The sequence below is a fragment of the Mesoplodon densirostris genome, chromosome 6 (assembly GCF_025265405.1).
Source record: "Mesoplodon densirostris isolate mMesDen1 chromosome 6, mMesDen1 primary haplotype, whole genome shotgun sequence".
NCBI classification, from domain to species: Eukaryota; Metazoa; Chordata; class Mammalia; order Artiodactyla; family Ziphiidae; genus Mesoplodon; species Mesoplodon densirostris.
In genome coordinates this window covers 111,506,657-111,524,137 of record NC_082666.1, presented here as the reverse complement: position 1 = coordinate 111,524,137, position 17,481 = coordinate 111,506,657, and the positions used below count along the sequence as shown (strand labels likewise).

The following is a 17,481-nucleotide window of genomic DNA, read 5'->3' as shown; positions in this document are numbered from 1 at the left end:
TTTATCACCCAAACAGGGGCACTTCTGAGAGAGGGGGGCTGGCCACACCAGCCAGGACCACCCCAAGCAGATAGGAGGCCTGGGGCCTCAGCCATCGCGACTCTTGAGCCCTGGGTCAAGCCCACCCCGAGGCCCCGGCTGGCTGGGCAGGTGGCACGCTCACGTCTTCAGCGTCCCCGAGGTCATCAGTTCAGTCACCAGCACGATGCACCGCTTCCCCCTGGCACTGGACTCCCAGAAGTCATAGAAGCGCACAATGTTGGGGTGCTGCAGGCCCTTCAGCATCTCAGCCTCCTCCTTGAACCGCTGCCTCTCCAGTTTGGTGAGCTTCCGGTCCTAGGGAGAAACACACACAGGCTGAGAGGGACGCCCCGCGCAGCCTCAGGCAGAGGCCTTCCAGGGAGCCCGGGCCAGGAATCCGCCAGGCCACTCGCTCGTCTCCTCACACACCGAGCGCAGCAGATGGAAAGGACTAGACATCTAGGGTCGAGGGAAGCCTGACCCAAGTCCTTCCCCTCTTTATCCACAGAGAGAAGAGCAGGCCTCCGACTTAGAAAGCCGGGACAAGTTGCTCCTGGTTCTCCAACATCAGCAGCATCAGACCCTGAAGCCTCATTGACCCTGAATGAGCTCCTCCTTGCTCAAGAAGGGCTGAGGCAAAATGGTCTCGGGAACCAGAGACACCTCCAAAACCCACACTGCAATACTCATGAGCTTTTCCCCTAGACACAGCTCTGAAACCTTGCTCCCTGCACACCTACTTACTGAGTATTATTAAAAGAAAGAAGCATCCGTTTACTTCTAATTTACACATAACTCTGAGAACATGCTCACAGCCACAGCAGAAGACAACCGGAAAATCAGGAGATGCTGACAAGAGACAAGAACACAGAAGAAGAGCAGAGTCTCAGCCATGCCCACATCAGTGCTAGAGGACATGGCAGACACACTTCCTGGGGCCTGGGAACCCCTGCACCTTGAGCACTAAGCTGGACCTTAAGTTTAAGTGGGGAGCTGTAACACCACCATCAAAGTACTAGGAGCCGGGCTTCCCTGGTGACGCAGTGGTTGAGAGTCCGCCTGCCGATGCAGGGGACACGGGTTCGTGCCCCGGTCCGGGAAGATCCCACATGCCGCAGAGCGGCTGGGCCCGTGAGCCGTGGTCGCTGAGCCTGCGCGTCCGGAGCCTGTGCTCCGCAACGGGAGAGGCCACAACGGTGAGAGGCCCGCGTACCGCAAAAAAAAACAAACAAAAAAACAAAGTACTAGGAGCCGCCTCTGGGGTGTCGCCCATAAGCGTGCTCCAGCCACATCTCTGGAGGAAGACCACTGACACCCGCAGCACATTCCAATACCGCAAGCACCTTGCGTGTCCCCACCCCATCTGCTCCAGCATTTCCCTGACCCCCATCCATCACCAACCCTGCCCCCTGCCTCATCCCACCCCTGCAGCCTAGATCCTGGCCCTTCCCTTCCTAAAACCTTCCAAAGGATTCCCACCTCAGAGCACTCAGAGCTCTGTTGTTTTCAACTTCAACTCATGGGTGAATCTTACCTCTAGGGACCCCAGCACGGCCTTCTCCCCAAGCCTGAGTGTGTACCCCAGTGTCACCTCCATCACGGCCCCATCAGCCCACAAAGCCCACGCCTTCACGCTCCCACCAGGAGGACTCTCAGAAAGAAACATAAATACAAATGAACACAAAACGTCAAGTTTTGAGGAGTTCTAGAAAGACAGAAATGGATAAACCTGGACAAATGGAGGAAAGAAATCAGAGCTGAAAAAAATCACAGGCCAAAACCCCTCGGGTCCTTTGAAAGACCTCAGAGGACATCAAGCCAGACTCCAACCAATTCAAAGAGAAGAGGAGGGCCCTGGAATCATGACGAGATCAGCTGGTTAAGGAACTCTATCCCAAGTGGCACTGTACCCATTAGGCATTCTCCCTCCCGCCAGGCCCACCCCAACAAACCCTCATCAGACACTCCACGTACAAGTAGGACTGGACAGCATAATCACCAACAGGGCAAAGATATACCAAGACCGATCCCAGAAAAACAAAGAATTCAGGGACAAAAGCGACTTCAAAAAAAAAATCTAGTTCATGTCCTCATAAAGATCCAAGAGGCTGACACACATAAATAAGAGCAGCTTCTACTTAAAAAGAAACAATCAAGGAAGAGCTTTTACAAATTAAAGCTCCATATTTTAAGAATAAGATATTCTGTAATCTAATGAAACACTAAATACCAAAAAGTAACCATTTAACCAAGACAATAACATGGAAACATGTTCTACTCATCAAAGGTGATGCTTTGTTTTAGAAAATAAGTCAAGCCACCAACATAGTCTCAATACGTGTATTTGACATGGGAGTTACATCTAGAATACAGATGGAACTGCCATACCTCTACAATAAAGACATGAACAGCAAAGTCACAAAAGAAGATGCAGGGGCTTCCCTGGTGGCGCAGTGGTTGAGAGTCCGCCTGCCGATGCAGGGGACGCGGGTTCGAGACCCGGTCCAGGAAGATCCCACATGCCACGGAGCGGCTAGGCCTGTGAGCCATGGCCGCTGAGCCTGCGCGTCCGGAGCCTATGCTCCGCAACGGGAGAGGCCACAACAGTGAGAGGCCTGCGTACTGCAAAAAAAAAAAAAAGAAGATGCAGAAATGGTCAATAAGCACATGAAAACATGCTCAGCATCATGAGTCACCAGGAAAATGCCAATTACAAGCACAATATACCACTTCACACCCACCAGAAGGGCTAAAATAAAAAGATGGATCATTCCAACCACTGGGCATCTGAGAGCAGCCGATCCCTCTGGGCACACAGCTGTTGGAAGTGCAAGCTGGTACAAGCCTCAGTGAGCCCTTAGCAGGTTCACCCCTGCTCTAGATCCAGCCACTCCCCTCCAAGGTAACCACCCCAAAACAAAGGATTGAGAGCAGCTCCATTCATAATATCTCCCAAACTCCAGAAAAGGCAGAATTCACACGTGGGGCTGAAACCAGAACAAGGGCTTGCCTCTTTGGTGGGGGAAGATGCAGGAGCTGAGAACCTGGGCGGGTGTGGGGGGCGACGGGAACACTCTACATTATAACAGAGGACAAGGGTTACACCTTCGCATGCATCTGTCAAAGCTCATCAGCTATACACTTAAGATCTGTGTTTCATTATGTGTAAGTTATACCTCCATTTTTCAAATGTAAAAAATAAAGTGAACGCATCTGAAAACCAAATGAGAGAAATAGAAGAAAAACATCAAGGGACATGAAAGAACCAGCTGGAAGTCCTAACAACAAGGAACAGGAGTTATAAGAGCAGAAAACAGATATCAGGAAGGAGGAAGATAGCAGAATAGCATTTCCCTGAGCTAAAAGAAGAGCTATTTAGAATAAAAGCATGTGCCGAGGCCAGGTCAGAATAAATGAAAAATGACCCACCCTCCAGTTTCATTCCAGCAAAAGTGAGATTCCCAAAGACTGAGATCAAGTTCTACCTGCTGAGGAACACCAGACAGGCACCCAGTCTCACCGGCAACATCCTCAATGTGCCGGCTCAAACCTGGAATTCTATCACCAGCCAAAGGGACATCAAACCACGAGGCCCAAAGACTTATTCTCAGACACTCAAGAACCCAAAGGTTACTTCCCAGCACCCTAGGTGAAACAGCTACTGGAAGTGTTTCTGCAAAACACAGAACAACACAGAAGGGAACTTGGTGAAGCCAACTCCACTGGCCCACAATGGACGACTGAACTTGGCTGCACCAGGTGAAGGAAACCAGAAAGGACGTGGGGTTGCCCCACTGTGCCACTCCCTGCCCCAACAGATAGCTTTGGGCGATGACATTTCAGTTATATTTCAGTTACTAGACCTTCCAATAGTCTAGTCACTGATTCTAGAGGAAACTCACAGGATTATTTATAGTTATAATAAAAATTGTTTCTGCCAATATTTCAGCATCAACCAACAGCAAAGTTAAAGATTTCATTATATTATAGTTTGGAGCAAAAGGTTCATGTTATAACTAACATAACTAACAAAGGTAACATATGTGCCCTGCATATGCTATAGTTTTCATTTTTAGATGCCAGCTAAACAGGATAAATCCAAGACTTGAGTATAACACAAAAGTCAGCTTTTTAATGACAGCGCCTCTTGGAGCTGGGCTGGGTGTGGAGGTGGGAGGGAGCAGACCTTATTTTATGTTCTAAGCCACTGCGCTATTTTTAACTAGGTGACACACTGCTTGATAATTTAAAAGGTCAGTTGGCATATCCTCAGAGAACTGCCCAGAGCCGCCGCAGTGCGCTGCCCAGCGTCCCCCTCTCAGAGCTGGCTGGGGTCCTTTTCACTGTTTGTTGATTGCTGGCTGGCCCCATTAGCTCAGTGACTCCATGGAGGCAGGACCACCCCAGTGACTGATGCATCGTCACTCTTTATGGGGTGAATTCAGTAATTGATGCACTGGGGGCTCAAGTCATGAATCAGGATAGGAAGAGAGCACCTGATCCCTTTGAGAACCCCAAATCCTGCCAGAGTCAGGTTGTTCTTGAGGTCTGGTGTTGAGTGGTGGGCTCTGGCTGCTCACACAGTATCGCTATGGGACAGTTCACCCCCACCACACAAGGAGGTGAGTTCTCTTAGACCAGCCTCCCTCCCGCCAGGTCCCTGGTGGTGGATAAATTATTGGTAAATTATTTATTGGGTAAAGATGGCGAGAGTCAATCAAATTATAAAGGATAAAAGCATTCTGGGACAATGCTGGCTCTTGTCTCCTATAGGAAAAAGGTCCAGCCAGTCACGGATGGCACCCTCGGAGTGGGGACAGGGAGGACGGGTGGCCAAGGTGGTTAGAGGAAGAAAGCCCTGGGTTCGACAGGCCCTCCCAGGCCACCCAGGGACCAGCTCTGCCCAACACCACCAGTGAGGGCTGAAGCCATTAGGCCCAAATGGCCACACTGTCTGCTCGCAGGGGATTCTGCGACCATCTCCTTGCGCCAGGCAAAGCCCAACCAACCCCATGATGAGCAGAGCTGCCCGGCAGCCCTGAGTCCTGCCAGGGAAAGGCAGGATCCACACACACAGTACAGAGACGGGACATGAGTAGCAGGGAGAGAATGCCCAGAATAGCCAAAGTCATGGGGGTGGCAACCTGGACCTCTCTCCAACCCCATTTGGTCATAAAACAAAAGAAAGCCTCAGGGGTCTTTGTTGAGAACAGTCCCATGTACAGGGAATCACTCCAGGACAGGGGCTCTGGGGACAGAATGGGCCCAAGGGTGGGGGGGTCACTGGTCCTGCCTAGTGTCTCTGCACACTCTAGGCCCCATATTCCATTGGTGGGAAGAGCCTTCCCAAGTCTAGAGGATTTGACCCAGGCTCAACCTGCTGCAGAGCTGGCCCATTCCTCACCACTCTTTCACCATGAAGCAGAGAGAAGGCGCAGTCTGGGGTCCAGGTAGGTGCACAGGGAGTGGCGATGTCAGTGGAGAAGAAGAGGATGCTTGGTCCCCCAAGTCCTGCTTCTGGCGAGGGTCATGTACCTCTCTGTCACCAGATGGTCACTGAGGCTCGGGGCATGCAGGAATGGGCTGTGGACAATCTCAGCGGGGAAGGGAGTGGCAGGCAACAGATAAATATACAATTACACTGCACCAAAAAACAGAGGAAAGGGATAGGTGGGTGGGGCAGCTAGGGGCACCCCTGAGCCAGAGAACACCCCCATGGCTTGGGGAGAAGGGAAGCCCCCACCTACCTAGGGCACTGGCAGGGTAGGGATCCCAGGAAGAAGCATCCTGTATGAGGGAGTGAGGTCCCAGGAAGAGTGGGCTGATTGTAGTGTACGTCAGCACAGGGGCTGGCGGCTGCAGGGACAGCAGGCAGGTGGCTCACTGGGGATATCCTGACCTCTCAAGAGCTGAGCTCCACCAGGTGAGCAAAGGAGAGCTCTGGACAGAGGGTAATATCTCATGCTTTGGGCTATGACCTGTTCCGTGTAATATTTAGTGTGGTTTTTCTGGAAGATAAAGGTTATTTTATTTTATTTTATTTTTTTAATTTAACATCTTTATTGGAGTATAATTGCTTGACAATGTTGTATTAATTCCTGCTGTACAACAAAGTGAATCAGCTATATGTATACATATATCCCCATATCCCCACCCTCTTGCATCTCCCTCCCACCCGCCCTACCCCACTCCTCTAGGCTGTCACAAAGCACCAGGCTGATCTCCCTGTGCTATGAGGATGCTTTCCTCTAGCTACCTATTTTACATTTGGTACTGTATATAGGTCAATGCTCTTCTCTCACTTCGTTCCAGCTTACCCTTCCCCCTCCCCGTGTCCTCAAGTCCATTCTCTACGTCTACGTCTTTATTCTTGTCCTGCCCCTAGGTTCATCAGAACAATTTTTTTTATAATTCCATATATATGTGTTAGCATATGGTATTTATTTTTCTCTTGCTGACTTACTTCACTCTGTATGACAGACTCTAGGTCCAGCCACCTCAGTACAAATAACTCAACTTTGTTCCTTTTTATGGCTGAGTAATATTCCATTGTATGTATGTGCCACATCTTCTTTATCCATTCATCTGTCGAGGGACACTTAGATTGCTTTCATGTCCTGGCTATTGTAAATAGTGCTGCAACGAACACTGTGGTACATGACTCCTTTTGAATTACGGTTTTCTCAGGGAATATGCCCAGTAGTGGGATTGCTGGGTCATATGGTAGTTCTGTTTTAGTTTTTTAAGTAACCTCCATACCGTTCTCCATAGTGGCTCTATCAATTTACATTGCCACGAACATGCAAGAGGGTTCCCTTTTCTCCACACCCTCTCCAGCATTTATTGTTTGTTTTTGTTTTTTTTTTTTTTTTTGCGGTACGCGGGCCTCTCACTGCTGTGGCCTCTCCCGTTGCGGAGCACAGGCACCGGACGCGCAGGCTCAGCGGCCATGGCTCACGGTCCCAGCCGCCCCGCGGCATGCAGGATCCTCCCAGACTGGGACACGAAGCCATGTCCCCTGCATCAGCAGGCGGACTCCCAACCACTGCGCCACCAGGGAAGTCCTGTAGATTTTTTGATGATGGCTATTCTGACCAGTGTGAGATGATACCTCACTGTGGTTTTGACTTGCATTTCTCTAATGATTAGTGATGTTGATCATCCTTTCATGTCTTTGTTGGCAATCTGTATATCTGCTTTGGAGAAATGTCTATGTAGGTCTTCTGACTATTTTTGCATTGGGTTGTTTGTTTTTTTGATATTGAGCTGCATAAGCTGTTTGTATATTTTGGAGATTAATCCTTTGTCAGTTGTTTCATTTGCAAATATTTTCTCCCATCCTGAGGGTTGTCTTTTCGTCTTTTTTATGGTTTCCTTTGCTGTGCAAAAGTGTTTAAGTTTCATTTGATCCAATTTGTTTATTTTTGTTTTTATTTCCATTTCTCTAGGACGTGGGTCAAAAAGGATCTTGCTGTGATTTATGTCAAAGAGGGTTCTTCCTATGATTTCCTCTAGGAGTTTTATACTGTCTGACCTTACATTTAGGTCTTTAATCCATTCTGAGTTTATTTTTGTGTATGGTGTTAGAGAGTATTCTAATTCCATTCTTTTACATGTAGCTGTCCAGTTTTCCCAGCACCACTTATTGAAGAGGCTGTCTTTTCTCCATTGTATACTCTTGCCTCCTTTATCAAAAATAAGGTGACCATATGTGAGTGGGTTTATCTCTGGGCTTTCTATCCTGTTCCACTGATATATATTCCTGTATTTGTGCCAGTACCATACTGTCTTGATTACTGTAGCTTTGTACGTAGTCTGAAGTCAGGGAGCCTGATTCCTCCAGCTCCATTTTCTTTCTCAAGATTGCTTTGGCTATACGGGGTCTTTTGTGTTTCCATACAAATTGTGAAATTTTTTGTTCTAGTTCTGTGAAAAATGCCAGTGGTAGTTTGATAGGGATTGCATTGAATCTGTAGATTGCTTTGGGTAGTACAGTCATTTTCACAATGTTGATTCTTCCAATCCAAGAACATGGTATATCTCTCCAACTGTTTGTATCATCTTTAATTTCTTCCATCAGTGTCTTATAGCTTTCTGCATACAGGTCTTTTGTCTCCTTAGGTAGGTTTATTCCTAGATATTTTATTCTTTTTGTTGCAGTGGTAAATGGGATTGTTTCCTTAATTTCTCTTTCAGAGTTTTCATCATTAGTGTATAGGAATGCAAGAGATTTCTGTGCATTAATTTTGTATCCTGCTACTTTACCAAATTCACTGATTAGCTCTAGTAGTTTTCTGGTAGCACCTTTAGGATTCTCTATGTATAGTATCATGTCATCTGCAAACAGTGACAGCTTTACTTCTTCTTCTCCAATTTGGATTCCTTTTATTTCTTTTTCTTCTCTGATTGCTGTGGCTAAAACTTCCAAAATTATGTTGAATAATAGTGGTGAGAGTGGACAACCTTGTCTTTCTCCTGATCTTAAGAGGGAATGGTTTCAGTTTTTCACCACTGAGAAAGATGTTGGCTGTGGGTTTGTCATATATGGCCTTTATTATGTTGAGGTAAATTCCCTCTATGCCTACTTTCTGGAGAGTTTTTAAAATAAATGGGTGTTGAATTTTGTCAAAAGCTTTTCCTGCATCTATTGAGATTATCATATGTTGTTTATCCTTCAATTTGTTAATATGGTGTATCACATTGATAGATTTGCATATATTGAAGAATCCTTGCATTGCTGGGATAAAACCCACTTGATCATGGTGTATGATCCTTTTTCTTTTGTAAAATTTATTTATTTATTTTTGGCTGTTTTGGGTCTTCATTGCTGTGCGAGGGCTTTCTCTAGTTGCGGTGAGCGGGGGCTACTCTTCGTTGTGGTAGGAGGGCTTCTCATTGTCATGGCTTCTCTTGTTGCAGAGCACAGGCTCTAGGTGCGCAGACTTCAGTTCGTGTGGCACATGGACTTAGCTGCTCCATGTCATGGGGGATCTTCCAGGGCCAGGGCTTGAACCCGTGTCCCTTGCATTGGCAGGCAGATTCTTAACCACTGCACCACCAGGGAAGCCAGGTGTATGATCCTTTTAATGTGCTGTTGGATTCTGTTTGGTAGTATTTTGTTGACGACTTTTGTACATATGTTCATCAGTGATATTGGCCTGTAGTTTTCTTTTTTGGTGACATCTTTGTCTGGTTTTGGTATCAGGGTGATGGTGGCCTCGTAGAATGAGTTTGGGAGTGTTCCTCCCTCTGCTATATTTTAGAAGAGGTTGAGAAGGATAGGCATTAGCTCTTCTCTAAATGTTTGATAGAATTCACCTGTGAAGCCATCTGGTCCTGGGCTTTTGTTTGTTGGAAGATTTTTTATCAGTTTCAATTTCAGTGCTTGTGATTGGTCTGTTTATGTTTTCTATTTCTTCCTGGTTCAGTCTCGGAAGGTTGTGCTTTTCTAAGAATTTGTTCATTTCTTCCAGGTTATCCATTTTATTGGCATATGGTTGCTTGCAGTAATCTCTCTTGATTCTTTGTATTTCTGCAATGTCAGTTGTTACTTCTTTTTCATTTCTACTTCTGTTGATTTGAGTCTTCTCCCTTTTTTTCCTGATGAGTCTGGCTAAAGGTTTATAAATTTTGTCTTCTCAAAGAACCAGCTTTTAGTTTTACTGATCTTTGCTATTGTTTCCTTCATTTCTTTTTCATTTATTCCTGTTCTGATCTTTATGATTTCTTCCCTTCTGCTAACTTTGGGGTTTTTTGTTTTTTCTGCATTCTACATCCAAGATTTTGGATCCTCTTTACTATCATGACTCTGAATTCTTTTTCAGGTAGACTGCCTATTTCCTCTTCATTTGTTTGCTCTGGTGGGTTGTTACCTTGCTCCTTCATATGTTGCGTATTTCTCTGTCTTCTCATTTTGCTTAACATACGGTGTTTGGGGGTCTCCTTTTCCCAGGCTGCAGGTTCATAGTTCCCATTGTTTTTGGTGTCTGCCCCCAGTGGATAAGGTTGGTTCAGTGGCTTGTGTAGGCTTTCTGGTGGAGGGGACTGGTGCCTGTGTTCTGGTGGGTGGTGCTGGATCTTGTCTTTCTGGTGGGCAGGGCCACGTCCAGTGGTGTGTTTGGGGGTGTCTGTGAACTTAGTATGATTTTAGGCAGCCTCTCTGCTAATGGGTGGGGCTGTGTTCCTGTCTTGCTAGTTGTTTGGCATGGGGCGTCCAGCACTGGAGCTTGCTGGCTGTTAGGCTGAGCTAGGCCTTAGCACTGAGACAGAGATCTCTGAGAGAGCTCTCGCCAATTGATATTATGTGGGGCCGGGAGGTCTCTGGTGGTCCAATGTCCTGAACTCAGCTCTCCCACCTCAGAGGCTCAGGCCTGACACCAGGCCAGAGTACCAAGACCCTGTCAGCCATACGGCTCAGAAGAAAAGGGAGAAAAAAGGAAAGAAAAAGAAATAATAAATTAAAAAATAAAAATAAGATTATAAAAATTTTTTTAATTATTAAAAACAAAAATTCAGGTATTCCCCAGATGCAGGGTACATCAAGTTGACTGTGGGGATTTAATCCACTGCTCCTGAGGCTGCGTGTTGAAATTTCCATTTCTCTTCTTTGTTCACACAGCTCCTGGGGTTCAGCTTGGGTTTCGGCCCCACCTCTGCATGTAGGTCGCCCTCAGGCATCTGTTCCCCACCCGGACAGGAGGGGGTTAAAGCAGCAGCTGATTAGGGGGCTCTTGCTCACTCACGCCAGGGAGAGGGAGGGGTACAGTAGTTATAATTGGAATGTGGGCGACCCTGCGGCAGCAGAGGCCAGCATGACGTTGCAACAGCCTGAGGCGCGCCATGTGTTCTCCCAGGGAAGTTGTCTCTGGATCACGGGACCCTGGCAGTGGCCAGCTGCACAGGCTCCCGGGAGGGGAGGTGCGGATAGTGACCTGTGCTTGCACACAGGATTCTTAGTGGCTGCAGCAGCAGCGTTAGCGTTTCATGCCCGTCTCTGGGGTCCGAGCTGATAGCCACAGCTTGTGCCCATCTCTGGAGCTCGTTTAGGCGGTGCTCTGAATCCCCTCTCCTGGCTCACCCTGAAACAATGGTGTCTTGCCTCTTAGGCAGGTCCAGACTTTTGCCCGGACTCCCTCCTAGCTAGCTGTGGCACACTAGCCCCCTTCAGGCTGTGTTCATGCAGCCAACCCCAGTCCTCTCCGTGGGATCTGACCTCCGAAGTCCGAGCCTCAGCTCCCAGCCCCCTCCCACCCTGGCAGGTGAGCAGACAAGCCTCTCAGGCTGGTGAGTGCTGGTCATCACTGATCCTCTATGCGGGAATCTCTCCGCTTTGCCCTCTGCGCCCCTAATGCTGTCCCCGCTGGCTCCAAAGCTTCCCCACCCACCCACCCACCCCCACTCCTGACCCCACCAGTGAAAGGGCTTCCTAGTGTGTGGAAACTTTTCCTCCTTCACAGCTCCTTTCCAGAGGTGCAGATCCCGTCCCTATTCTTTTGTCTCTGTTTTTTATTTTCTCTTTTGCCCTGCCCAGGTACATGGGGAGTTTCCTTTCAGGAAGTCTGAGGTCTTGTGTCAGCATTCAGTAGGTGTTCTGTAGGAGTTGTTCCACATGTATATGTATTTTTGATGTATTTTTTGGGAGGAAGGTGATCTCCCCGTCTTACTCCTCCGCCATCTTGAAGGCCCCCCCTTACTGTAGTTTTAAAAATAAATTCACTTCTTTTAAACTCAAGTGCTCTCCTTAACCACATCTAAGCAATAAAATATGTGAACTCACAGAAAAAGGAAGTATGCTTTTTCTAATTCATTTTAAAACAAAGGCATCAGAGAGCGTGTACTCTAGAGCAAGAGCTCGCACCTCTCCATTCTTTGATCAAAGAATACAGTTTTCCTTTGCTTCTGAAAAAATAAAAGATAAACTAAACTAAACTAAACTAAAATAAAGGCATCATTATTAAAGTAGAAAGTCCTCCTACCGCTGCCTTAAGATGGTATCCCACTTCTGAGGAAACGTAGACCCAACATGAAGGGTCTATGGCATCACAGAAAAAGGAAGATCCCACTGGGCACGGGCTGAGAGTAAAATCTCAGGGGACACACAGGTCAGGGAGGGTCGGGCACTCCAACGCTCACACCTTCTTTGTCATGGGTGCCAACAAGCTTGTAATTCCCTGAGGAGGAAACATGAACATCACCATCCAGCCCCTCACTGCTTTCATAAATAATACCATCTTCTTTGGTGTGGGGCAGTAGATTTAGGTGCACAAATGACTCAAACTTAAGGGCCTTTGCTCTTCTAAGGCCACTGCCCTTCTCACAAAAGGCAGAGCCGCCAGCAGCAGCAAGGGCCCCACTGGGTCCCGCCCCTTCTGCCGCCTACAGAAGGACTATGTAAAACTAGGTGCCTTCACCACGTGTGAGCTGGGATCCAACTATGTCCTACGTTTAAGTAGCTACAAAGGACGTCACCTCCAGCATACTGTAAATACCGTTATTATTTTAATGCTCTGTGAAATGGTTCCATGGAACTTCATGGTCTTGCAGCTATATTATAAAAATACACAAGTGCAGATTCTTATTTCCACTCCACAAACCTAATATAATACAGTTTTTCCTGAAAGTCTTTATTGATCGCCTGGCCACACGTGTCTGTCATAAAATGATGCCTGTTGGAATTTAGGGGTTTTATTTCCTATGGCCATACTGCTTTGAGGGCCAAACGTTTTTCTTCTGCACTGCGTTATTATTACACAAGAGTAGTGCATAGTTGATCAAACAGATAGCAAACGCGACTGAACACGCAGATCTCACTGAGCCAGGTGGAGCCTTTTCCCTACCCCTTCACACATTCTCCACTGGTGAACCTTAATTATCACTCGACTGAGGCTGAACCAGCATCAGTTCTGTTCATCTCTGGTTCACATCAGTCAGCAGATGGGGGGAGGGAGCAGTTATGGTTCCAGCACAGAGCAGTTCTTCAGGACCGGCTGGCAGCCCCATGAGGGCCTCCTCCATTTCTATGGACATAGAGTGTGTCACCCGTCTGTGGGAGCCCCATCCCCAGACCCTCACTAGGGTCTAGCATTACTTTTTACTCTGGGCAGGGTCAGAGGTGAGGTCCAGGGTGGGTGGGGGGTGACCCCTGCCTACCCTTTAGGAAGCCCCTATCCCTGGCATGAACACAGTGGGTCAGTTTTGGGACAGGCCCTTTGTGCTGGGCACCCCTGGGGTGGAGGCCTCTGCCCCATGCCCCACCCCAGGCTCCGGGTCATGGGCAAGCTACAGGACCCCACCCACCCCAGGCCCGCCCACCCTCCTCATTACAGGACACAGACCAGGCCATGGTGAGGAGCCAGCGGGAGTTGCCACACTTGGTAGGGACAGGTGGAGGAAAGGAGCCGAACAGAGGAAGAGGGCCGGATGGGGGATGGGGGATATCTCTGAGAGAGCAGACAGGCTGGGTGGCGGGGAGGGAGTGGGGGGAGGCAGCACCTGGTCAGGGACACAGCCACAGCCCACCAGCATCCCCAAGAGCAGGAACTCGCTGGGCAGGCCCGAGCCTTCCTGCAGTACCCACCCCCAAGCCCTCCACCCCACGAAACCTTTTATGGGACCTCAGGCCTCACAGGGGCCACAGACAGACCTGAACCAGCCCACAGATAGTCCCAGGTAATGACAGATGGCCACGGCCAAGACACACTTCGTCCCGTCACAGCGGCCTTGAGCAGGCCTCCCTGGCAAGGCCTGGGGAGTCAGCCCTCCACGGTCCATCTAGTCCCTCCTGGCCTGGCCATGGGGTCTTGACTCTACAGCTGTGGTCTCACCGCACTTGTTCCCCCTCCATACAATGGGAAAGGATGGAGACCTCGTGCGGGTGGTACCAAACTCAGGTCCGTTCTCTCCTAGAAGCAGGCAGACAAGGGAGAACAGGGCAGTGGGGCATGGGAAACCAGGAGGCCAGGGCAGCAGACCCATGCAGGACGATGGCAGCCAAGGGAGAGGAGGGAAGGCTTTGCTTTTCTCAGGGGTACATCTGCTCTAACCCTGGGACCCTGGGCCAGAGCAGTGGGTCATCATGGTGTGAAATGCAAACAGGAGGCTGGTGAGCATGGGAGCTAGCAAGAGAAATCCCACTGGCCACTCCCTGCGTCAGCCCTGGCTCCCCTACAACCTCCCAACCAGGAGCACTAGCCTGAGGTGGCCCCAAGGCCCAGCAGGTAGAGGCTGGGCGGAAGCCACCCCTACACCTGACCACACCACGAGTCTGGTTTCTAGGAAGGGCTGGCCCCACCCCAGGCCACTTCTCCACAGGGACACCTAAAGGTAGATATGGACGCACCATGGACGTGGGTCAGCCGAGATGAACACCTCAACCAAGGACAGCACCTGTGGGGAGGAGCGGGCAGGACAGCAAACACTGCCCAACACCAGGGCTGGGCTGTCGACCAGTCACTCCTCTGGGGCCTCCTCGTTGGCCCCACTTCCTGTACAGGGTTCCCCTGTGGCTGGGGCACCCTAGGGTAGCAGTGGGGTGCAGGGTCCTTGTAACAATCTGCTGAATGCTACGGACACTCCACCAGAAAGTAAAAAGTATTTACCCTCCCCCACACACCTCCAAGCCTGGGAACATGCAGACCTGCAGCGCTGGCTGCTCAGGAGCAGAGAGGAGGGCGAACCCAATGCCTCCTACTGCAGAAGGCCCCATCCAGCCAAGTCCTCTAAGCCCCACCCCAGAAAAAAGTGGCCCAGACTCACTCCTCTCCTGTCCAGAGGTCCTGGGCAGCCCAAGTAATCTGACCAACAGAGGTAAGATGACCTCACGGGCCAGGCTGCAGACCGATGGCCTCAGGCTAGTGTCTGCTGAGTGAACATGCTCCCAGGACGGAAACATCCACGGTGTCCCTCTGGGCCAGGCACTGCTCCAGGGTACAGGGCAGGGGGATGTCCCTCTGGGCCACACGCTGTACCAGGGATGCAGGACAAGAAGCTGGGGCTGTCCCTCTGGGCCAGGTGCTGCACCAGAACACAAGGTGGGGGGAGGCACTGACAGGTGGACAATACATGCGATCAAGGCCACAGAGGACCACAGAGGCTCAGCGTTGTCTGGAATGAAGGAAAGCCCAGTGGCTCCCATCTGCCCCAATCCTGTGAACCAACTCCTTGGTTCCTCCCCAAGATGGCAGCAAAAGCCCTGGGGCCACAGTCAAAACAAGACAGCAGGCACATGGGGCACATGCATGTGAAATGAGCGATAAGGTCTGGGTCTGACTCCTCTGAAGAGAAGGGAGCCCCACATTCAGCACATTCTCCCCTAGAGTCGTGTGGCCTAAGACAATAGCTACAAGCCACATGTGGCTATGAGCACTTGACATGCAGCTGGTCCAAACTGAGATGTAATCTAAGTGTAAGATGTACACTAGATTTCTACGACATAGCATTTTTAAAAGGAATTTTTTAAGTCTCGTTAATAATCTTACATTAATTAGGGCTGCTCCTTGAACAATATGGGGGCTGCGGGCACTGACCCTCCACACAGTTGAAAATCTACATACAAATTTACAGTTGGCCCTCCATACTCATGGTTCCACATCCATGGATTCAACCAACCACGGATTGTGTAATACTGTGGCATGTATTTAGTGGGGGAAAAATCCATGTATTAAGTGGACCCATGCAGTTCAAACCCGTGTTGTTCAAAGGTCAACTGTACATGTTAAAAAGGTATTTTTGGTATATTGAGTTAAGGAAAATATATTATTAAAATTAACTCTACATGCTCTTTTTACACTTTTTTTTTTGCGGTACGCGGGCCTCTCACTGTTGTGGCCTCTCCCACTGCGGAGCACAGGCTCCGGACGCGCCAGGCTCAGCAGCCATGGCTCACGGGCCCAGCCGCTCCGCAGCACACGGGATCTTCCCGCAACGGGGCACGAACCCGTGTCCCCTGCATCAGCAGGTGGACTCTCAACCACTGTGCCACCAGGGAAGCCCTCTTTTTACACTTTTAATGTGGCTATTAAACTATGTATTACACATATGGCTCACAATACATCTCTGTAGGACCAGTGCTGCTCTGCCTTAGAGCATCGGCACTATGCAGTAGACTAGACACTGAAAGGCTGGGTAGAGCTTCAGAAGTCTGACACGGACTGCTGAGGAAGAGAGGCCTCAGAGAACACCCAGGCTTTAGTCTAGTCCCCCCAGGAGGACAAAGTGCTAGGAAAATGGATAAACTGGAACAGAGCAGCCCTCACAAAGGCTGAAGCTCAGCTTTGAATCAGCTCGATTTCAGACTGGATTAACATGATCTCCTCTGATTCTAACTGCCTCTGGGAACAAAGGTAAATCTTCTCCAGAGAAAGACAAAATCACCCACAACCTCCCTCAAATACCTCCATTAAGTTTTTTTTTTTTTTTTTTCTGTATGCGGGCCTCTCACTGCTGTGGCCTCTCCCGTTGCGGAGCACAGGCTCCGGACGCGCAGGCCCAGCGGCCATGGCTCACGGGCCCAGCCGCTCCGCGGCATATGGGATCCTCCCAGACCGGGGCACGAACCCGCATCCCCTGCATCGGCAGGCGGACTCTCAACCACTGCGCCACCAGGGAGGCCCCTCCATTAAGTTTTAAACACATAAATCTGAAATGGCCAGGCAGACTAGGAGACAAAGCCAAATGAGAGAAGAAAAAGACAATGGCAATGAACTACAAGAGGACCCAAATATTATAGTTATTAGACACAGACTGTAAAATCCTGATTAGTGTGGTCAAGAAAATAGAAAGTGAGACAGATAATTTCATCAGAACTAAAATCTATGGAACAGGAATCAAATGGAAGCTAAAACCAAGAAATGAAACTGGGAACTCAATATATGGGTTTAACAGCAGGTTAGACACAGCTAAAGACAGGATCAGCAAACTGGAAAATAGGTGAGTACAAAATATACAGAGTGTAACATGGAGGCAAATGGATGGACAATACAGGAAAGAGGATTTTAAAAAACTCATAGAACACAGTGAAAAGGTCCAACCTATGCAGAAATGGGGTTCTGGAACAAGAGGGCCTAAAGAATGGAACAAAAGGAATATGTATAAAATAACAGCCCAAAGTTTTCCAAAACTGAAACAAGACATCCAGACATTGATTCAGTAAGTACTATAAACCCTAACCAGGTTAAATACAAGGAAAATCACACCAGGGCACATTGCAGCAAAACAAACCTCCTGCAAATTCAAACACACAGGAAAATCTTAGACACAATATCACAAAAGGCAGGCAGGGGTGGGTAGATGAAATTCCATGTTCCAAGACCCCTGCCTTGCCCGGGATATGGTAGAAGTTCTAGTTCATACCAGGCTTTAATAACCAAGGATACATTGTTGTAATCTCTAGTTGGACTACTAAAAAACTTAGAAAAGCATGCATAACAAATTTTCTAAGTACAAACTCTAAACTGCCCAAAG

The 17,481-nt window shown here is 48.8% G+C and overlaps 1 protein-coding gene across 6 annotated transcripts in view; it reads right to left on the bottom strand.

Annotated features, from left to right (window-relative positions):
- Window positions 1-17,481, bottom strand: part of WNK2 (WNK lysine deficient protein kinase 2) — a 160,328-nt gene that overhangs the window by 119,439 nt on the left and 23,408 nt on the right. For all 6 annotated transcript variants that reach the window (XM_060101216.1, XM_060101219.1, XM_060101221.1 and 3 more), the window contains exon 3: window positions 164-336. In XM_060101216.1, coding sequence (XP_059957199.1) covers window positions 164-336 — 173 coding nt within the window. The remainder of the gene's footprint in view (window positions 1-163; window positions 337-17,481) is intronic.